The sequence below is a fragment of the Mixophyes fleayi genome, chromosome 6 (genome assembly GCF_038048845.1).
Source record: "Mixophyes fleayi isolate aMixFle1 chromosome 6, aMixFle1.hap1, whole genome shotgun sequence".
Taxonomy (NCBI): Eukaryota; Metazoa; Chordata; class Amphibia; order Anura; family Limnodynastidae; genus Mixophyes; species Mixophyes fleayi.
This window is the reverse complement of record NC_134407.1, coordinates 76,004,192-76,028,581: the sequence shown is the minus strand read 5'-3', so window position 1 is coordinate 76,028,581 and position 24,390 is coordinate 76,004,192. Positions and strand designations below refer to the sequence as shown.

The 24,390-nt window shown below is 40.5% G+C and overlaps 1 protein-coding gene across 2 annotated transcripts in view; it reads right to left on the bottom strand.

Annotated features, from left to right (window-relative positions):
• Positions 1-24,390, bottom strand: part of LOC142160299 (putative G-protein coupled receptor 142) — a 67,665-nt gene that overhangs the window by 24,443 nt on the left and 18,832 nt on the right. The window contains exon 2 of one of the 2 annotated variants that reach the window (XM_075215219.1): positions 6,347-6,508. The exons of the other annotated variant lie outside the window; for it this stretch is intronic. Coding sequence (XP_075071320.1) covers positions 6,347-6,485 — 139 coding nt within the window. The 5' untranslated portion in view covers positions 6,486-6,508. The remainder of the gene's footprint in view (positions 1-6,346; positions 6,509-24,390) is intronic. 2 annotated transcript variants of the gene reach the window in all.

Sequence of the window (24,390 nt, the reverse complement as noted above, 5' to 3'; positions counted from 1 at the left end):
GAAGAGAAAAGGAGCAGAGAGCCTGCCCTGCAGCAATCAACATTTCGGTAAGTTTATTCTTTAACCATTTGTTTATACTATATATATATATATATATATACACATATATATATATATATATATATATATATATATATATATATATTATATAGTGTGTGTGTGTGTGTGAATTGTGGTCCCTTGCGTGGCATAACATTTGGGGCACTACTTGGTGGCATAACATTGGGGGCACTATGTGGCATAACTTTGGGGCACTACTGGGTGGCATAACATTGGGGGCACTGTGTGGCATAACTTTGGGGCACTACTGTGTGGCATAACATTGGGGGCACTATGTGGCATAACTTTGAGGCACTACTGGGTGGCATAACATTGGGGGCACTATGTGGCATAACTCTGGGGCACTACTGGGTGGCATAACATTGGGGGCACTGTTTGGCATAACTTTGGGGCACTACTGTGTGGCATAACATTGGGGGCACTATGTGGCATAACTTTGGGGCGCTATTGTGTGGCATAACTTTGGGGCACTACTTTGTGGCATAACATTGGGGCACTACTGGGTGGCATAACATTGGGGACACTATGTGGCATAACATTTTGGGCACTACTGTGTGGCATAACATTGGGGGCACTATGTGGCATAACATTGGGGCACTACTGTGTGGCATAACATTGTTTTGGGGGCACTACTATGTGGCATAGGGGGGCTACCTATCTATACTAAACTATAGGGGGGCTGACTATACTAAACTATAGTGAGGGGGGGCTGCACAGAGAACACTATAGGGAGGGGGTGATGGGACCTTTAATGCTGAGGTGGTTTGGGTCTATAATTGAATGTGGGGCTGAGTGTGGGGAGGAGGGCTATATATTAAATGTGAATATCAATTATTTAATGCTAGGAATGGTCGTGGGAAATGAATGTATTAAACGTAAATGCTATTAATTTATTGCTGGGGCTGTTTGGAGGGAGGGTAATAGGTTTATTTATTAAATGGGAATACTATTAATTTAATGTTGGGGTTGGTTGGAGGGAAATAGATCTATTTATCAAATGTTAGCACTATTACTTTAATGTTGAGGCTGGGGAGAGGCCTAATTATTAAATGTGGGTGCTGTTGATTTAATGGCAGGGATGGTTGGCGTTTCTAAATGTACCCATTATTTTTTCCAAATAGGGCCTTCAACATTCCAGGATCCAGACAAGCCGCAACTAAAGAAACCAGCAGCCACAGGTGGTAAACGTGACAGGTAGGGCAGTCTGTCAAATGTTCTGAGTCTAGTGCAGGCTTGGCTAACCTGTGGAACTCCAGGTGTTGTGAAACTACAAGTCCCAGCATACCCTTACAGCAATAAGCTGCAATATATTGGCAAAGCATGCTGGGGCTTGTAGTTTCACAACACCTGGAGTGCCACAGGTTAGCCAATCCTGGTCTAGTGGGACAATCCTGATTTTTGGTGACTGTACTGCCCAATCTACGGGGCAGGTCAAGACTGTGTATTCTTTATACACACACTGCATTCTTTATATACTACACTAAGGTGCTAGCTGTCCTTCGTGGACTGACCACTCCCCCTCTAGTGTCTGGTCCCGCCTCTATGATGGCTGACCACACCCCCTCTGGTGGGCCCCTAGTGTTGCATTCCCCCGGTGGGCCCTTCATGCCCCAGTCTGACACTGGGTGTAATTACTAAATGGGAATACTAATGACTTAATATTGGGGCTGAGTGGAGGAAAATAGGTATATTTATTAAGTGTGAGTAGCATTGTTTTAATGTCAGTGCATGGTGGTGGGAAATAGGGTTATCTATTAATTCTGAATCCTATTTGTCAGGATGAAGCCTAAATAGAATATTGAATCGCAGAGCCCCAAATAAAATATTAAATTAATAAATAGAAATGTACATGAGTCCCCCTCGGATAAAGGTTTTTTTGTTTAAAACATTTGGTCAGTGAGCCCAGGTAATTAGGTTAAGCTGAGACAGTTTTTGAGTATACTCACTTAACATATGCAGATCACAGCCATGCATTGCCTTTGATCCTGTATTTTTTTATTTAGATGAGACTGTCTAATAAGGCAGGGTAACACAATGTAACCACTGTAAGATGTAAATGAAGAAAAACTATATGCTAGGTGAATAACTTGTAGGCAAAGGCAAAACATAAAGGCTATCTATGCAGGCATATAGAAATATCAGCTTTAAAGAACATGCCTTTATATTTCATATTTTGGGAAATAATTGTACCACTCTGTATAGATACCAACTGTACCATAGATTGTAAGCTTGCGAGCAGGGCCTTCTCACCTCTTTGTCTGTTTTACCCAGTTTGTTTATTAGTTTACTATGTTTGTCCCCAATTGTAAAGCGCTACGGAATATGTTGGCACTATATAAATAAATGATGATGGTGATGTACAGGGAAATTACAGTAGTCACATGTCTTTTGGAATATTCAATATTGTTGTAATTTCATCATATTTAGTATGTAAATGTGCAGAAGGTTATGCCTGGTATATTCAAAGGGAGAGTTATGTCCCTGGGATATGTCTAAGAAAAGTTAAGAAAGTTCAACACTTTTGGAATGTTTTTGAGCAAACCATATTTGACATTTCCTCCCCCACATTAGCATGAACACGGCCCCTCTGAAAGCTGTCCAATTTCAGTTTGCTTGAAAAGCCCATGTGTGAAGTGGCAAAGGGTCAACTCTTGGGGTCTCAATCTAATTGAAGGAACTGTCCATCCCTTCAGCCTGCCCCAGGCATGCAGATTATCATACATAAATTTATTCTCTGTAATTTTAATCCCATTCGTTTTTATAACTGTTATGTATTAATTATTTATATGTCAATTGTTGTGTTTCTTTTTATATCCAAATGCCCTGTACCTGTATATTAAATTTAACATTTAATAAGTTTTGGCCTTGATACTCAAATCCATTAGCTGTTTATGAAGAGTGTTGCTTGACCACATTAACCCTTTGAATGCTGATGTGTGAATTGTTAATGCATTTTTGCGAGCAGGGCCTTCTCACCTCTCTGTCTGTGTTACCCAGTTTGTTTATTAGTTTACTGTGTTTGTCCCCAATTGTAAAGCACTACAGAACATGTTGGCGCTATATAAATAAACGATGATGATGATGATGATTTGACTTAGGAGCCTAGTGTGGGCCAGCGTGTAGATTGCTGTAACAGAGTCTTGAGGTGTTAGGTGTTAACCCTTTGATTGCTGGTGTGTGCATTGCTAACCTGTGTGTAACAAGGAGCATTGGGTGACAGTGTGGGACAGTATATTGGGGTTCTATTACCCTTATTCAATAGGTGGTGGCATAACCTAAGTGTGTGTGGATGTGTGAGCACTGTTTGGGGTTGATTCATCAGATCTTTAACCTGTGTGATAGGTGAGAGAAAATTGCTGGAATCATGTGTAACACCATACAGTAAACACCCAAAGTCACGGACAGTGGGAGCGCATTCCTCACTATATTTATTTAATGTTGGATCCAACTGCGGGGCAGTAGATCTAATTATTAAATGTGAATGCTATTAATTTAATGTCGGGACTGGTAGAAAGGAAATAGGTCTATTTAGTAAATGTGAATACTATTATTTTACAGTTGAGCTGGGTTCAGGTAAGGAGGCCTAATTAATAAATGTAGGTGCTATTGATTTAATGTCCGGGCAGATTGGGGGAGGGAGGCCTAAATAGACTCACTCACTGCTAGACTTTCCATTTTTTATGCATCTCCCTTTTTTTCCTAACAGGGCCCCGACATTCCAGGTTCCAGACAAGCAGCAACTGAGCTTAAGACACCAGCAGCTGCAGGTAGTGAAAACTACATGAACAGGTAGGAGAGCACAGCACTGTCTGCTAACTGTCCTAATTCTGGTGTGACAGTCCAGGTTTTGTGTGACTATCCTAATAAGTCAGGACTTTGTCCCGACTACAATGGAAATTGAGATGAATGTCCCGCTTCACACTACTGTTCGTTAAGGGCAAGCAACATACACTACAGTTAGAGAAAAGTGGCTCGCTCTTAATAAGCAGTACAATGTGAAGCAGGACATAAATCCCAAAGTCCTAGAAATCCTGCATTTTCCCCTGAATAGGGCTTGTCACTCATTGATAAATTAGCCCTGTGTAAAATTTCAAACATAATATTAATTATACTTTCACTTTACAACACAATACCCATAACAGTATCTGCAACACATCTGCAACTTCTGTGATATTGCAATAAGTTAGTAACAAGTGGTGTTTCCATGGTTCAGAGTTTGTTACTACAGAACTGAGCCAGGCCCAACTCTCCGTAGGCCCTGTCCCCAAAGAGCATTAATATCAATATACAGTATGTGTAAATAGGTAAACATTTTCACACACGCAAATACTCTCAGGGGCCCCTGTAATCATTATCGTTGGTATAGTTGTGGCCGTGACATGATGGTGCACAGTACGTTGCATGATACTAGGCCACCTTGAAGCCACACGGCAAGATGAGCGCATAGTTGACCGCTTAAAGTAAGCAGGACTGAGTGGGCATGTGAGGAGGTCTAAGTAACATGTGGGGGTGTATGGAAACACATGTGGGATATAATGGCTTGTGTAGGTCTGAGGGCATGTTATGGAATTTTGAAGCAAGTGAGGGGCATGTGGGAAAATGTTGTAATGAGTAATGTGGGCATGCCAAGGTTGTTTTCATTCTTGAAATAAAGGGCAATGTGCAGCCCTTATGAAGGATGGAGGACTGCACATGCGGCCATTGAAGTATATCAGGTTGCCCATCACTGGGATATGCAGTTCTTCATTTAGTCATACTTGCCAACTCTCCCGCAATGTCCGGGAGACTCCCGCATTTCGCGAGGGTCTCCCGGACTCCCGCGAGAGTGTGACAATCTCTCTGATCTGCCCACTTCCTAGTGAAGTGGGCAGATTTAGGTCCAAAACGTTTGGCCAAAATGACGGAATTTTCGGACCAGAAGTGCCACATACTAAAGAGCTATTTTTACAAATATTTTACTTATTACCGTCTGATTGACACCAAGGAAGTTCGGATCACAGGTAGAAAGTTTTGTAAACTTAAATTACTCTGGATATTAGGAGCAGTCGGCAACTATCAAAATAGGCATAGACCTCGGGATCAAAGGAGTTTTTAATAATGCACATTCATTTATTAGATGCCCATACATTTTTTGGCATGTTATTTTGTTTGTGTTACCAGCTGTTGGCTTCAGGTACACAAATGTTTTAGGATACAAATGAATGACTTTTGCTGCTTTGTCTATTGTAGAACCTATTTTACATACTTTCTAAGGAGGCACAGAAAATAGAGCAATGTTGGGGGATTGTTTTTTGGAGGTTGTTTTGCATTTTTTTAAACATTTTCTGCCTCCTATTGATTGACTCATAAATAAATATATACAATGATTTAGGAATACAATAAAAAAAAAAGCGAGAAAAATCCGAGAAAAATTCAGAAATGATACAACTATTAAACAGGAATATTGTACAAAAATGCAATGGAAAAAAAGCAGTAAAAAAAAAAACCAATATCTTTCTAGTGGTTTAAATATGAAACGAGATGGTGTATAATATTTTTTTGTTTCTATTTTCCTCCATACACATTATTAAGATTCCTTTGGTTCAATATATAGAAAACGAAAAAAATGCATTAAACCATAAACAGAACAGGTAATTGTCTCAGGCTTTTGTTTGACCTTTAATAGTGAAAAATCCATTCATACAGAAGAAAAAAAGATGCAAGACAGACGAGTGCTTATGCGACCTGCTATTGCTTTTTGTAGTTCTGTAGTATATAATTGGTATATGTGTGCTCATTATATTAATAAGATAAAATAATAAAGCTGGAACTCCTCACTAAAGGTGCATTCACCACTCCATGAAGTTAAGCTAATTATCTCATTCCACAACAAAAAAAACACAAAATCCTTTTTTTGAACTTGGACGTGGAATTTTAGCCTGCATTCAAGCAAGAAACCACCTGGTCAATTGTGCTCAATTTTCCGGTCAGAAATTTCAGGAATGTTAGTTGCGCTATGGGGTACTGAGCATTTCTACTTTGTGAGTAAATAAACATTGTAGACTTTATATGGTACATTCATTATCGGTGTAAAGTGATTTCTCTATGTCTGTTTTTGTATAGCATATCTGTCAATGTTCCACACTGGAAATATTTCCAAACCATGCTTATTTTAGATGAGGCTACACACCTTTTATTTGCTGGAAAACCCTGAAAATTGGGACTGTTGACAGGTTTGCCATAGTCTGCTCCCTCAGAGGATGGACTAGAATGATGACTGTGGAATGAATTATATAGATAAACTTACCTGGTAAACCAACACCAAGCAGTATGCTGTAGTATATAATTGGTATATTGCCCAGCACACATGGGGAAGGGTTTGTTTTTTGGTCGTCTTCTTCAACGTCTAGTAATGGAGAATCGCTGGTGTTCTGTACAGGGATCATTGTCAGCTGGCATCAGGGCAGCGCTGGTGAGAGAAAGATGACTAGAAGTGGTGACTTCATCTACTTATTAGACAAAAATATGTATGAATATCATATCGACTCTGGGTTTACTACCATCAATTCTGATATAGTTGTGATGTTTAGTGTAATAGAGAGATGTTTGATTTCATATAACACAAGGTACCTGTAAAATGACCAAGTGGCAGTTTACAAAAAAGCAGAGGAGACTGTTAAAAATTAAAGGTTATAGGATTACTAAAGAGAACTACACTGATGTAGTATTTTATAGAACAGCGAGAGCATATATTTAGGAACTTTTCGTCTGAGGCGCCCGGGGCAGTGACTGAAAGTTGGGGATGTTTTAAAGGGATATACAGGGTTTCCCAAACCCAGTCCTCAGGGCTCCCTAACAGTGCAGGTTTTCTGTGACATAATTAGGACCACCTGTGGATCTATTACAATGTGTCAGTCAGTAATGAATACACCTGTGCTCCAGCAAGGAGATATGGAAAACCTGCACTGTTAGGGAGCCCTGAGGACTGGGTTTGGGAAACCCTGGGTTATAAGCTCCCACTGTCATCTTTCAGATCATGCTGTCTGAGATAAGGTGCTCTAGTGGCCTCATAGCAGCAACGCCCTTGCCTAATATAGACCTGTTATCTACTATGTATTATTTGCTTTATGCTTTGTGGTTTTTGGTAAGTAAAGAAATGGTTTTATGTTTCATGTACTTCCCGCTAACCGGATAATGATAAAATCAGGCTCAACATAACAAAAGGGTTTATGTTGTACATTCAGATTACCGGAAAGTCAAATATGGCTTTATTTTATTTGTGTAGCGCCAACACTAGGGGCTAGATTTACTAAGCTGCGGGTTTGAAAAAGTGGGGATGTTGCCTATAGCAACCAATCAGATTCTAGCTGTCATTTTGTAGAAAGTACTAAATAAATGAAAGCTAGAATCTGATTGGTTGCTATAGGCAAAATCCTCACTTTTTCAAACCCGCAGCTTAGTAAATCTAGCCCTAGATCTTTTGATTGGCACTTTTGATGTAGGAAATTCATACACACAATGGAGGCAGCCATTTTGTCCATTTATTGGTCCTCATGACATCACTTGGACACAATATTTTCAATATGTTCCTCCAAAATGCACCCATTGATATAATTTTGTAGCGTATACCTGTGTGATATTCAGAGTAACTAGTGAATTGATAAGCTTTACTCCACTGTGAGTAGGTCATTGATTCATTTTAAAGGAACGTGTTGAAATATTGCTGGTTTAATAATCAATATGGAAAATATTTATACAAACTGGCCCAAATTTAAGAAAGGGGGCTGTAATCCATTAAATACAATCAGAAGTTTTCCTTCATTTTGTAGACTGTAGAGTACTAGAAAGATGACAGAATCTGATTGGTTGCTATGGGCAACACAACCTTTTCTGCACAGTTGCCTGTAGAACTACACAAATGCCTCCAATTTTGTGCAGACCTTTTTCCTTTATGAAACAATACAATACTGTCATGTTTGATAGATGTTTTTTTCAAATGTTATTGCTGGAAAAAGTTCCTCAGGTATTGTACCAATAAGCTGGACAGTGTTCTGTAGAAGTCTGGATATTTCATTTTAAAGTCCCTGTGAAAATAATGGCAGCTACCACCCATGATAATAAACGCAAATTAAAATATATGTTTTTTTATTATAAAACATCCCCTTATATTTGGCTATTTTTAGAATAGGTGATTAGTTTTGTGTAATTTGGGTAACTCCTATTTCAGCATTTTTTATATTAATTAGAAATAAGATCATTTTGAAATAACCACACTCTACTGAAATACAAAATCTGAAAGTGAAAGCCTTTTTGTTATCTACAATGCCAATGAATATACATTTATATAGTAGTAAATTTGGTTCTGCAAGGCTACTCATTAACAAAAAACAGAAGCACATACATATAAAAGTAAGAACATTACTTAATTGCAATAGATGTAGATGAATTGGTGGAGGGTGGATCTGTAGTCACAAGTTGATATAAGTACTTGATTCAGTAAATAAAAGATGCACATGTTAAAAGAACAGTTTTCAATAAAATGAGAATTCCACCCAGGGCTCTATCCCAGGTATGTTGTCTCCTATGTTATAGAAAGGTGCGACTCCTACCCTGTGACCAAGTATTATCACTATATCCTTGCTTCCCACTTGCATTTTACGACCATTCAATGGCTGAAAGGGGTTAGCCCCTAGAGACCATACTGTATAAGACATACCTCTCAAAATTTGAAGGTGTGGAATTAGGGGAATGAATTCATGCTACAGTTACCCATGCATTGTCACTTCAAAAAGATATGAAAGAGCAGACAGTACCCCCCGCCCCCCACCAAATGAGTAATCAAATAAAAACATTCAAAATACATAAATATATTTATTATATAAAACAATAAACACAATGATATCCACTTAAGTAAAAAAAAACAACTGAGAATAAAGTCTTGTAAATCATTTGTGCAGAAACGTATAATTCATAAAATGTTATCAACCTTATTTCTCCTAAGAGAGCTACTATCTGTGCTATTAGATATGTTTGTGGTATGTCTTAGCAGGGGATTGCATTGTGTGTGGTATTGATCTTATATATTTCTAATTATTGGCTGGGGTTGAGACTACTGTCTGTCTAGGTCCCTTGGGAGTGTGACTAGGTCGACCCCAAACCTCTCCACTTCCGTTAAAATACCTCCACAGGTAGAGGTCCCACATCACCCAACAGATCCCAGCAGTTGGAAAAAAAGTCCCCTAGAATCTGGACCCTTCCATCTAAATCCGGACATTTGGGAGGTGTGTATAAAGGGTCATTCATACAACTGCAAAATGCAAGATACCCCATTTGTGATGTTACAGAAAGCACAAGAATTTGCACATCAAGATGGCAGCAACTCTTCTGGTGGGAATAAGTTTAAAACATTCCTAACTAAATGCCAGTTATGTGCCTTGAATTGAAGCTTTTAGGTGTGAAGACATTTTTCCTGGTGTTCCTGGGTTAGCGAGTGACCACAAGACCTCTTTAACTGATTTTTACGAGTCTTCAGATATGTCATATTATATTTACATTGGGAAACCTTTTGTACCATCCAGGTGCATTTCAAGCGGAAAGAACATTTAGAGGTACAAATGGAATAAAAACACTGAGATGTACAAATGTGACACATGAAATAAAGACAATGTCTCCTTGTTGTCATGATTTATTTGGGACATAATTAAAGAGTATTTTAGGAGAAAAATGTATGTTGTGCTTACATAAGGAGGTTGTCCAAAAGTGATAACAGGACTTTGAAGTGACGTTTTATTTCTTTCTCCATCATGTGCATTTCCATTTGGCTACTATCCCAAAAATGTCGCACAGAGCATGTGCACAGAGGCACTTCCCAAAAAGGGAAATGGACGTGCACTTATACAATATATCACTAGCAAAACAAATAGGTGCATTTGCTCAAAAATATGTGTCCACAAGTTTTGTGGTTAGTAGATGGCATTTTTTTCTGCTGCATAAAGTCAACTGAATATATTTACCAGGAGGTTCCTGCTTGCATGGCCACACTCATGTGGGACATAACTATTAACACCACTTCCTTTATCTTATGTTAGATAATTTAATGATCATAACTATTATTGACTTTATGGGACATTGCACTCTACTGTAATTTATATCATACTTCACAACATTTAGTATCTGTCACTGGGAAAGGGGTGTGGCCATGGCACATTGGGGCATGGACATACCTGGATGCCTTTGAAGTACTGGGCTGCCCTGTACTCTCCTTCCCTCCAAATACCTCTGTTGGCCTTCGTTCACCATACAGAAGTGAACAGGCAATACCTCAGAAATTTCCCACATGCGTGACAAAGCTAACCCAATTGGAATGGTGGAACAGAGCCTTCAAATCGGGACTGTCCCATCTAAATTGGGAGGATTGGGAGTTATGCATATGGATGGTAGAACTCACCATAAAGTTTTGTGAGTAAGAATCAGTAGGTAGCTTTTACACAAATAACATGAATCTGAGGTGACTTGTAATATCTGTAATTATTTACAGTTGGGGGTGCATCATAATGGGATAACCTATTGCCAGAATGTGAGTATATCTAAGGACTGGTTGCTATTTTCTGTTGAATTCATGTATGACAATGTATATTGTATGTAATCTTGTAATGTAATCTCAACGTGTGCTTTGCTAGATGACATGAGTTTGAATTTATACAAGTGTCATTAATCTGTTGAAAATAGCCAGACCAGGGAGAGATAGGATCTTGGAGGAGTTTGAAGCCCCCAAAGTTGTAAACCATCTAGCCAAGCAGAGCGAGCAAAGGTGGGAAATCTGGTTGTGTGAACATTCCGTTCTCAGGACATCCCTAGCTCCCTTCGAAAAGCCCTGTGACATTTGGGAGATCAATCTGTCCTTTGACAGCTAAACTCCAAAGATGGGGGGTGAGGGCTATGTGGAATTTTTGTAAATAAACCTTGGGAATATTTTTCAGATTAAATAAATTTAATCTAGTGTATTCTCCGTGATTCTTTGTGAAGTTAGGAAGCTCATGCTACATGTGTATGTGATTTAAGTGTGAAACATTAATAAGTGGTTCCGATGAACATAAGGACACCATAATAAATCCTTTGGGGTGGCAGAAATGGTGTATTCATTGCTAAGTGAATAAGGTGAGGCCAGTAATGGCCAGCTGTTCAGATTGCTGTATCTAGGACAGGCCGGGCGTTCGTGACACAGTACCTATGCAATAAGTTTTAACAGAATGTGAGAGTGAGGTGAATCCAAACGTTTGAAAACTTAACCAGGAACATTGGTTTATATATATATATATATATATATATATATATATATATATATATATACCTTACAGGTAAACAACAGTCTTGTAGATACAGATATATAGAGCAGACTCATGTAGTCTCTATGTACTACACTGCTGTTTATTACATTTAGGGCAGACTCAGGTACTATACACTGTACTGCAGTAGCATTGTTGCCCTCCTATAGGGCCTGTTATATACGCAGCACAGATTAGCCGGATGTCACGCAGAGAGCCAAGAACTAAAAGAGAGGCCGCGCATGCACATTAGCGCAGGTGTGGCTCGGAGCCAGGCGAAGCCGCATTTCCGGCCACTAGACCACCAGAGACAGAGACGGAGTGTAACGCTCCTCTTCAACACATTATTCCTCATAGTACAAAAGCTTTCCTAATGAACACTGAAGTGATCACATGTAATAATGACATTATAACTATTATTTATAGGATTTTATACATAATTTAACATCACGGGGTAAATGTATCAAGCTGAGAGTTTTCCGGCGGGTTTAAAAAGTGGAGATGTTGCCTATAGCAACCAATCAGATTTAGCTGTCATTCTGCAGAATGTTCTAAATAAATGATAGATAGAATCTGATTGGCTTGTCAAACCCGCCGGAAAACTCTCAGCTTGATACATTTACCCCCACGTGTGTATTAGAAATGAATATACAATATTTTTCTAATAGCCCATGACTCGAATAAATTGACTGACTACTTTTGTATCTATCTGAAGGTAAATGCTGCAGATCACGATCTATGTAGTCTAATTAAATAGGTCAGAATAGAATGTTACCATTCTGCTATATTGAACCAGGTTGGACGGTTTAGGCTTTCTAGCGCTATGAACTTCAGTGTCTTCAGTTAAGCAGTACAATCTGGCTCCAAGTTTCAGGTAATGGCAGAGGGCCCAAGCTTAGGACCCCTAACCATTTGCTACAAGATATAAAGTTGGGATTGTACAAATGTGGGGTAAAGACACTGAATACATTGAAGTATCAGGGCTGCATTCAGTTAGAACCACAATTATTGGAGTTTTTGATTGCCTGTTAGATTCTTGTGACCAACAGACCTATTTTATGTGGAACAGATGAGGATAATATAGTGTCTTTGTTCCACATACCGAAAAATGATCACTGCAATATCAAATACATTTGATGTCACCCCTCCCATGACAAATATCGCTACCTATGCATAGCTCCAATTTATTAAATTTTATTTAACCTGTTTTATTCATAGATGGCACAATTATTTACTTTTTTTTTACAAGCTAATAGTGCTTAACTTTACTATAATGGGCTTTCACGTGTGGTACATTGCAGTACAGTAGGGAAGCCAGAGGAGCATCATGGGAATTTGGGTCTGTAAAATTTCCATGCAGCTCTGTGCCCGTAGCTGAGAGGACAATCATTGCATGTGGGGAGGATGTGTAAAAATGAATTGTGGGTGTCGAACCCCTTTAAATCTTTTAAATATTTCTTTGGTCAGAAATAAGATCACCACAGACCCTGTTGCTCTGACATTAAAGTAACTACATTAAATGAAGGGGAATATATCTGCCACGTCATTCACCACTTGTTGAGGAAACAATGTAACATGATAGGGAGATTAGTTTGACCAGATATGCAATCACTTTAGTCTACAACTCTCCCTTATACCTATTTATTAGTTGGGTACTTGTGTTTTCATATATCTTCCCAGGTAGGCTGAATTTTATATGGCTTCATTGGTCTCTCTCTTAGATACAAATGGCACATTCCTACTAATGGTAAATACTATAGGAGCAAAGACCATAGGTAGGAATGTTGTGAATTATATTTATTTTTACTTTTTTTTTATATTTACCACACCGAGATCTGTTCTATATTTAGTATTTATCCTCTGTAGGATGTAAGCTGAGAATATTTAGCTTTTCGGTTCTCTCCCCTATAATTTCTTCTACATCCAATTTGCTCAATACTACAGATTCACTAAATACCAAAACAGCAGTTCAATTGCTATAGTGATCCACAATGTATAACTAATGTTTTCATCTTGCTTTATCTAGATAAATTTACTTCAGAATATGTGCCAAATGCAGTAACTGCTGTCTTGTCCTTGATTTCCATGTTGTAACTCACACTTAGGTTTTTTCCAAGGCATAGAACATTTTGCTGCATGCACTTTGTCATGTCCCATTTTGCACATACACAGCGTATGGTTCTTTAAGTACACAGATTGCAGACTCTACTCTACTATGGCACGTTCACAGTGTTTGCATTTCATATTCTTGCCTTCTGTTCCACATTGTCTGTGGACAGGAGTAAGTGTAGTAAGTACATAATTGGCATGCCTCCATTATAAATTGATGTATTACATTTAAGGTGTGCAAAGACTCACAATTAATTGGTGAATAGAAAAAGAAATATTAGAGATATTATTATTACTATTATTATTAGTTGCTTGAATGTACTTTATTGCAGCCTAAAATGGATATGTAAAAGGGTTTTGTTTGCATGAGATTTATTAGGCTGAAATCCAGGTATATAAATATGCATAAAGAATGGGTTAATACACATATTTAAAGCAATGTGCACATTTTTTGTTCTGTGGCAGTTACCATTCTTGGTAAATAGTAGTTTTCTCCATAAAATGGCCATTGCATCTCATTGCATTAATTACAAAGGGTTAAACACAGGAGAAATTATAGAATTCTCCTGCCATAACCCATTTAATGATTATGAGCACAGACCCCATATATTAATTTGGGGACTGAGAAGCTATGCAATTTACAAAGCTTTGCCTTTCGCAGCTAAGATTAAAATCCTAACGCCAGCTCAGTCATTCTCATATTTATCTAGCTAGAGCCTTTCGTATACATTAATTGTGCATGCCTGAATATTTTACCGGCATATGCACAGAAGATCATCAGGAAGAAAGAAGAACTATCGCATAGGACCAGCGCATCTGTGTAAGGAGCAAACTGAAGTCCCAACCTCTATCGCAGAACAGTGGGACTTTTGAATTGCATTGAAAACAAGTTAGGTGTTGGCCAATACCTTCGATGCAACATTATACATTACAATGTTATGTTGCGATGCATAATGTTAGCTATTGCAGTCCATTGACCACCAATAGTAAATAGACCCTTAAGTGAACAGTGATTACTCCATACGTCATCTGAATCTCTTATAGGATGCATTGGAAGGTTTTTGCCAGATCCAAATGAAAAACGTAAAGGACACATGAAGATATCTGCAAGTATTTGATAATCAGTGTTTGCTTGTTTCCGCTATTGGAGTGACTGTTTTGTTTATATGCACATGTTCTAAGAAATTAAATGTGTTCTTATACTTATATCATTTGAAGAACTACTCAATAGTTTGACTTATTAGAAGAAATTAAGTTTGCTAGATTATTATTATTATTATTATTATTATTACCATTTATTTATATAGCGTCACTAATTCCGCAGCGCTGTACAGAGAACTCATTCACATTAGTCCCTGTCCCATTGGGGCTTACAGTCTAAATTCCCTAACACACACACACACACACACACACACACACACTGTCGAAGTCAGCAAATTGGATAAAGTCATTTCAATTAAAGTCTAGCAAACTTGGTTGTCTTTGTCTGAAAAGATGCGTACGGTACGCATTGACATACAAGGGCACGCTACGGCGTGAAAGGGCGTACGCAGCCACTACACGTGGCAGCAACAGTAATTGGTCTTTTACCATACATTCGCACAAACACGCATACTTATAAAATAGTACACATTAATGGTAGTTGCAACACATAGTCAGTTATGTCGAAATATAGTAGTATTTATATGTTATATCAGAGTTACATGCATATTAGTGAAATACACGGAACGGGTTGAAGGAATAACATCATGAGTGGTATCATAATGAACCTTGTTACATATCCTACTGTTTGGTTCACTCTGCGAGGGAATCGCAGAGTGCATACGCAAGTTATGAATGATAGGGAATTATGAACTACTTAAGACTAAGGAATCCTGGCGGGAAGAGCAGAGCATACCCCCTGCAGAGATGACCCCCTCCTTTGGATTCCTTAGGATGAACCAGCCAATGATTGACGACCACTTGGACATTCCTGAGACCCGGACCAATAGATGCAAGCTATACCATCTTCATTGTATTACTGTATTTGATTGTGTATATAAGCAGCAGCTTGTGATCCAGAGTGCAGACATCTTGTCCCCAGACTTCAGGATTGAATGACTGCACTGGATCCAGAGCGCCTGCGATAAGTAACGGCTGTATTTACTATTACTTCGCTTGAGCATATTTATTCTATTATTTGCAAATAAATCATTGTTCTTTGGAAACACAACTCGAGGTTCGACAATCGTTATTGGTTAGCGACATATGCACATAACAATTTGGGGGCTCGTGAGCTTTGGAGGTTTCGTTGCTGATGATACGCAAGACCAACGGATTTCGGTTCCTCAACAAAGGGTGGAGACGTGTCATAAACGGGTAAGAACGCATGGTGTTCAAAACCTGAATTTTACTCTGTGTTGCGAAACCGAATGTCCGTTTTGCATTATCTAGGGCACGCTAACTAGAACCTAGGGACAAAAGAGAAAACTGTTTCTTTTTTCTGTCATTGTGCGTTTTAACTGTATTGCATTGCTTAGCGTATGTGTATTTCCTGCTGTGCGTACGCGAACTTCCGGTAGACTTGCCACGTGGTTAAACAATCGTTTTGATAGTTATTGTACATGTATAGTATAATTACTTGTGAAAGTCTCTGAGATATTATTACTGTTGTTGGGAACTTTTGATTTTCTGCGCAGAAAAGGTGTATAGTGTGTGATGTTGTAACGTAGATACACTGTTCATTATTCATTGTGCTCAGTTGCTGTCTGACGAGGCTGATTGCCCAACTGAAGGACGGTATACAGGGCAGGTATACCGAATGCGAAAACCGGGTTTTCGCAAAGCGCTACCAATAGATCGCAAGGTTTGCTAATAATTAGTATTGGTAGGCAGTGCGATCTAACCGCATCTTGAGTGCGAATTGGTGAAGCAGCTAGGAGGAATTATATTGGAAAGGCTGGTTGATTGTATTGACTTTGTTCTCCCAGTTATAATAAACTCAGCAGATTTTGTGGTTGACCCAGGGTATCGAGGAGCTGATAGCCCTTGGGGCCCACAGTGATATTTCTGTATTAGGGATCCTCGCCAGGGGCGAGAAAAGCGAGTGAACGCGGCTAAAGGAAATACGTTCACCGAGCATTAGAGATCTCTAGGTGTGATTGTAGCAAAAGAGTTGGTATATTGTTCAACATGGGAGCTAAGCATACGCTAGAGATGGTCAGTGTACTGCCTAAGGAAGGCCCTATTGGTTCAGCGAAGTTTCTCATGTGTAAGAAATATGGTGCATACGCAACTGTGTATTGTGACACGTGGGTCGAGATGACCAAAGCTTGTGATAGGCCTTTCCCAACAATAGGAAGTTTTAATGCAGAGGTACTAAATACTGTATAAGATAAAATATGGTTGATTACCTCAACGAAAGTGAGGAATAAACATAATGATTGTTTAAAATTATGGCAAATGGATGGTAACACGTGGCAGAGCAGCGAATGCAAACCGGAAGTAGGCGTGACGAAAAGCGCGCACAAGGCAGATGTAACCGTTGCGAAGCATGGCGAACTCAGCGCAAGCGCGCCCCCGCCACCTTATGTGGCGGGAGGGGTAAGTACAGCCGTTGTTAAAACTGAAAATAGAAAAATTGCTAAGTTGTATCCTGTTTTAAGCCAGTTTAAATCAAGTGTATCTGAAAGTGAAGATGAACCCACTGTGATTTCGGCCATTGCCCATGCTGTTAGTGTACTAGAGGCTCAGCGCAAGTACGAGAAAATGGCTGAGATAGGTGAGAGTAGCGTGATCACTAGGAGTGAAAGCGTTCTAAATCTAGAACCAGCAAATCCTGTAGTGTCCCCTGAAGTCAGTGCACCAGAGGGTGCGTTCCCGGTCCGCACAATATCAGTTCCCAATGGGAAACCGGATAAGGATGGTGTAGTTCCTTTAAGAAATGTTACAATGCATTGTCCCTGGACTAGATGAGAATTACGTTCCATTATGACTGAATTCCCAGATCCTAGAAAAGAGTTGGCTAAGTGTCAGAAATTTGTTAAAGACTTAGGAAATGCCCACGAACCAACCAATAAGGATTGGCGTGTAGTGTTAAGGGCGTGTCTTCCTCCCAATACTAACATACAAAAATTCATTGAAGATTCTTTGTTGAAGGAAGATGACACCTTGACTGATGAGATTAACCAAAAGAATATAGAACAAATTGTCAAACACTTAGCCATCTATTTTCCAGTAGTAGTAAATTGGAGTAAGATTTTCACCATTAAACAAAAGGATAGTGAAACAGCAGCGGATTACTTCACTAGAGCTATAGCAGCGATAACACGATTTACTGGGATATCCAACATAAGTGAGGACCCACATCACAGAGAGGTAGCTGTAGGGGTACTGATGGATGGCATTAGAGAAAATCTAAAAACAAGAGTACAAACCTCAACCCCTGGTTGGAAAAGCAGCACGGTAGATTCTCTTAGAGAAGTTGCTGTGGAACACGACAAAAACCTTTTTAGAAAAAGGGAGGAGAAAAGTGATAGGTTAATGACGGTAAGTATACAGGCTCTAGAAAGGGTGCATACACGACCACCAGCATACAACCCATATAACAAGAAACCTAAAGTGATCAGGTGTTTCAACTGTAACGAGGAAGGACATTACAGGAGAGATTGTAAAAAGGAAAGACTCAATACACATAGGGGGGGGTCATATAGATATCCTCCAAGGAGGGATTCACATAGACTAGAAGACTCACATCTACCCGCGCATATTACGGCAGCAAATGCTGCGCGGGAAATCAATAGTCAGCGCTAGGGGTCAGGTCATACCTGTAGTCTACAGCCAGTGAGGTTAACTGAGAGTCAGAGTGAAGAACCAACAATGATAGTTGACATAGCTGGTAGGAAACAAACTTTTCTTGTAGATACAGGGGCGGCCCGATCTGTGATAACCTCTCCTTTCAATCTACAGGTGACCAGTAAAACCATTCCAGCTATGGGGGTAACGGGAAAAGTGTTACATTATCCTCTAACTAAACCCGCCGAAGTTACTATCGGGCCTCTGCATACTAAGCATTCGTTTCTCTTGGCTGCAGCGGCTCCTACTAACTTGCTAGGGAGAGACTTGTTATGTAAAATGGGATGTGTCATATACTGTACTTCTGATGGTGTGTTCTTAGATATACCGGAGAAGGTCGCACATGAGGTACAGGATATATTGGACACCCCTCAAAGGTTAATGTTACACTCTCCTGTTATAGAACAAAGTCCATCTCAAGTAAAGGGGATGTTGCTGGAAATACCAGGTTCCCTATGGACCAGAGATGGACAGGACACTGGACTGATGGCAAACGTAGCCCCTGTCATGGTCAATCTAAAAAGTGATAGGATAGCTCCAAAAAATCCCACAGTATCCATTAAAACCGGAGGTGGAACTAGGGGTATATCCTGTTATTGAGAGGCTGTTACAACAAGGGATTTTAATTCGTACAGCCAGTACAGCAAATAGTCCCATTTTCCCTGTGAAGAAGAGTGGGGAGAGGGGCTATAGATTAGTCCAGGACTTAAGGGGAATTAACAAAGTTGTTGAGAGCCAACTCCCCATAGTGCCGAATCCAGCTGTCATCCTCATGCAGATTCCACCGTCTGCCAGTCATTTTACCGTCATTGATCTATGTTCTGCTTTCTTTTCAGTCCCTCTTCACCCTGACTGCCAATACCTTTTTGCATTCTCCTACAGGGGAGTGCAATACACATGGACCAGACTACCCCAGGGGTTCATTGACAGCCCCAGTATTTTCTCCCAAGCCTTACATGACTGTTTGCAATCCTTTCAACCCCACAATGGGTCTGTTCTAATTCAATATGTGGACCATTTGTTGTTGTGCTCTGATTCTTTCATGTCATGTTTACATGATACTAAATTGTTGTTGCTTCATCTTTCACAAACAGGGCACAAGGTGGCAAAGGATAAATTACAGCCATTTCAGACTAAGGTCAAATACTTAGGACACTGCCTCACTAAGGGGCTAAGACACCTGACAACCGACAGAATTGAGGCCATACAACACATGACCCTGCCGCAGAGCCAGAAGCAGATTCGTACTTTCTTGGGGATGTGTGGATACTGTAGGTCCTGGATCCCAGGTTTTTCTATTCTGGCATTACCATTGCAGGAGCTAGTCTCTTCCTCAAAACCAGAACGTGTTGTATACACAGAAGAGTCAGAGCAAGCGTTCTTTAATCTTAAAGATAGTCTGACTAGAGCACCTGCATTAGGAATACCTGATTATGAAAAGCCTTTTGAGCTATTTTGTACAGAAGCTGATGGCTGTGCAGCAGGTGTCCTCGCACAGAAACATGGTGACGCTAGCAGACCAGTAGCATACTACAGTGCACAATTAGACAATGTGGCAAGATCACTCCCAACATGTCTCAGAAGTGTAGCAGCAACGGCCCTTCTAGTAAGGAAGAGCGAGGATGTAGTATTAGGACATAATTCAACCATCTATACACCCCATGCTGTATCAGCTCTGTTAAATTCAGCCCAAACCAGACATGTTTCTTCAGCTAGATTTACAAAGTGGGAACTAGCCCTGATGGCACCCTCAAACATCACCATCAAACAATGTAGCACCTTAAATCCAGCTACATACCTTCCGTATGTGTCTCAAGAGACACAAAGGGTAGGAGGTGAGGAGACCCTGGGTGATGATGAGTTAGGCAAGAATACTGACACGCATGACTGTATGGAACACCTGAATCAGACCTTTACTGCAAGGCCCGACATACGTGACACCCCCTTAGAAAATGTAGATTTTACATTTTATACAGACGGAAGTTGCCATAGACAGACAGAGACAGGAGAGCTATGTACTGGTTACGCTGTGGTAGACGATCAGGATGTGGTAGAAGCTGAACCCCTCGGCCCACCTCACTCAGCCCAGGTGGCGGAACTAGTAGCACTAAGGAGAGCGTGTGAATTGGCAGAGGGTAAATCAGCCAATATATATACTGACTCTAGGTACGCCTTCGGGGTAGTGCATGATTTTGGGGCCCTTTGGCGTCTTAGAAACTTTACGACAGCAGCAGGTACACCAGTGGCACACTCACAACACATAAAAGGACTTCTGACAGCGATACAGTTACCCAGAACAGTAGCCGTCATAAAGTGCAAAGCCCATACCTTTGAAGAAGACCCAGTGTCATTGGGCAACAACAGGGCAGACGAAGCTGCTAAATGGGCAGCAGGGCAACCTATGACTGTATCGACCGAGACTATGATGGTTTTTCAGACATTAGACACGCAGAAATTAATTGAAATGCAAGATTTGTGTTCCCTGCAGGAAAAGGCAGTCTGAAAGGCGAAGGGATGTGGTCAAGAGTCCTCAGGACTCTGGAGGGATGGACAAGGTAAACCTGTAGCTCCCCGAACATCCTATCCAAGCCTGGCTGAAGCAGCACACGGTCTGACTCACCTGGGTAAAGAAGGTATGTGCAAACTGGTGAAAGCATACTGGTGTGCTCCCGGGTTTTCCTCTCAGGCTGGTAAGAAAGCAATGTCATGTCTTACTTGTTTGAGGAAAAATGTTGGGAAAACTATTCCAACTGAGCCATCCCACATCCCTCCTACAGACGGACCTTTCCAGGTAATACAAATTGACTATATCCAATTACCACCGTGCAGGAATTTAAAGTATGTGCTAGTGTGTATTGATGTGTTTTCTGGTTGGGTAGAAGCATATCCGGCAGCCACTAATACTGCTGTGTTCACTGCAAAGAAAATTGTACAAGACTTTGTGTGTAGGTTCGGTATCCCTAGAATCATTGAAAGTGATAGGGGTACCCATTTTACTGGTGATATCTTCCAAAATATGTGTAAGCTCATGGGAATCAGTAGCAGACTTCACACCCCTTACCGACCACAAGCCAGTGGTAAGGTGGAGAGAGTAAACGGTACTATAAAGAACAAACTGGGTAAGATAATGGCTGAAACTGGGTTGGCATGGCCTGAGGCTTTGCCGTTGGTCCTCCATAGCATTCGAACCACTCCTAGACCTCCTCTTAATCTGTCCCCCTTTGAGATACTGTTCGGACGACAACCTCATTTGATCATGAGTCCACAAGACGACTTAAAGTGTAATAATGAAGTGAGTGTACAATATCTTATAAGAATGAGTAGACAGCTGAAACAACAACAACAAAAACTAAAAATGCTGTCACTTGGTATGCCAGAGACGAACTGTCATGATTTTGAACCTGGAGACTATGTTATGATCCGCAATTTCTTACGTTCAGGTTGTTTAACAGACCGTTGGGAAGGCCCGTACCAAGTGCTGCTGACCAGTACTACATCACTGAAGGTTGCAGAGAGAGACACTTGGGTCCATTCCACCCACTGCAGGAGAGTCCATAATCCGGAGAAAGTGCAAGACAAAACTCAGACTGACGACATAGAGCTGTCACTTGTGAGCCTGTTCCGGGAGACCTAAAGCCTGCAGTTGAGACACCTGAACCAGAGACGTTGCCTCAGAACTATCTTTCCAGCGATGGAGTGGCGGTTTTTGTTTTTCTTTTGTTCCAGGATTTTCCTTGTTTTTACTTTTTCTAGGACATTCTATTTTTGTGAAGGAGGATGGAGGACGGAGGAGAGTTCTGGGAGTGATACGGATGAAATGGAGGCCGAAGAAAAGTTAATAGGATACTCTGAGCAGCCCATTATCAAACTTGGTCCAGGGGTTATGAAAAGGTCTGCTAGCTCAGGAACTCGGAGGCAGTGTGAGGGGCTATTGTCTGATGAGTATTGTATCTGCAAGTTCTGCGACTCCCTAGTTGAAGAGAGATGCATCCAACGATGCCAGTCCCCCAGTACTCTGAATATAGGCGGGCATCCTTTGGAGTATTATCACTCCCTGGTGGGTAAGGTGCTAAACCAAACCGAGTGTTGGGTGTGCTCTCACGTGCCTCAAGGGCAGCATAATATAGGACTAGTGCCATTCCCTCTAAACATATCTGAAGTACTCGAATTGAGGGGTGGGAGGCCCATAGAAGGGAGGTACAATAACACTAGGTCCCCTAGCCTGACGCTTCGACAATACTCCATAGGCAGATCTTTGCTGTGCCTAAACATATCTCATGCAAAGCACCTGGAGAATTGGGAGGCTGACCTATCAGATCAGACAATGGCTCGCCACACTCATTTTAGAGGGAGACTCACAAGGTCACTACTAGGCAGGAATATTGATGGAAGTCACAAATTAGGGCGTATAACCAAACATAAGAAGGTATCCATTGGAAAAGTCTCTACAGATAAATGTAAAAATGTCATTAATGCCGACACGTGTCTAGAGCAGATGGAGACACTAGGCATGGGTAGTTTTATCAAAACTCTGTGTGATATAATTCATGGGCATACTGTCCCTTATGTTCTCCCTGAGGATGTGTATTTTGTTTGTGGAAGAAAAGCTTATTCCTGGGTGACTCCGAGTTCCAAGGGCTTGTGTTTCTTAGCTAAACTGGTTCCTGAAATCATGACTATTACTCATGAAGAAATTGTTGATATTCACAAAACTACATCACCACCATACATACACACACAGTATGAACACCGTGGCAAGAGAAATATGATTCCTGGTGAGGAACCCATAGCTACAAAATTGATTAGTGAAACTGCTGGTTTCCAAGTTATGGTTGCTCTAGATCTCACCAGGACCGCTCGGGGAACATTAAACTTTAAATATATCCAAGACCTAGCCAAATTAATAGATAATATCACCGAGATGTATGATGACACTTTCAGGTATACGGGAAGGGAGCTACAAGCGTACAAGAAGGAGTTGGTGCAACATAGACTGGTACTAAATTATCTCACCTCTATTACTGGTGGGTACTGTGTGACACTGGCCACCCAGTTCGGTGTCAAATGTTGCACGTACATTACTAATAATACTGATGACCCTAAAGAGGTTATAGACCGTAAGATGGATGAAATTTTGCAGCTGAAATGGGAATTTCGAAAGAGCCATAATTCTTCGTTATATGAAGTCGGGGAAAAGGTGGTGGGTTGGTTCTCATGGTTGAACCCAGCAAAATGGTTCTCCGGTCTAGGGGAGTGGGTACAGGAAATGGTTGCTAGTGTAGGTAAGCTCCTTCTCCTTATACTGGGTGTCATCTTAGCAATTGGTTTAGTTGTCAAATGTGTTTCTACTGTGTTGAAGTGTGGAAAATGGTCTCTTAGGAGTGACACTGAGAAAGAGACTGAAAGGGTGGTACCAGATACCGAGATCATGGTCTGTGAAGAAGTATTGTATAATCCTGAACTTGAAACGGTGATTGGGTGATAGTTTATTACACTATCAAAGGGTGGAACTGTCGAAGTCAGCAAATTGGATAAAGTCATTTCAATTAAAGTCTAGCAAACTTGGTTGTCTTTGTCTGAAAAGATGCATACGGTACGCATCGACGTACAAGGGCACGCTACGGCGTGAAAGGGCGTACGCAGCCACTACACGTGGCAGCAACAGTAATTGGTCTTTTACCATACATACTTATAAAATAGTATACATTAATGGTAGTTGCAACACATAGTCAGTTATTTATATGTTATATCAGAGTTACATGCATATTAGTGAAATACACGGAACGGGTTGAAGGAATAACATCATGAGTGGTATCATAATGAACCTTGTTACATATCCTACTGTTTGGTTCACTCTGCGAGGGAATCGCAGAGTGCATACGCAAGTTATGAATGATAGGGAATTATGAACTACTTAAGACTAAGGAATCCTGGCGGGAAGAGCAGAGCATACCCCCTGCAGAGATGACCCCCTCCTTTGGATTCCTTAGGATGAACCAGCCAATAATTGACGACCCCTTGGACATACCTGAGACCCGGACCAATAGATGCAAGCTATACCATCTTCATTGTATTACTGTATTTG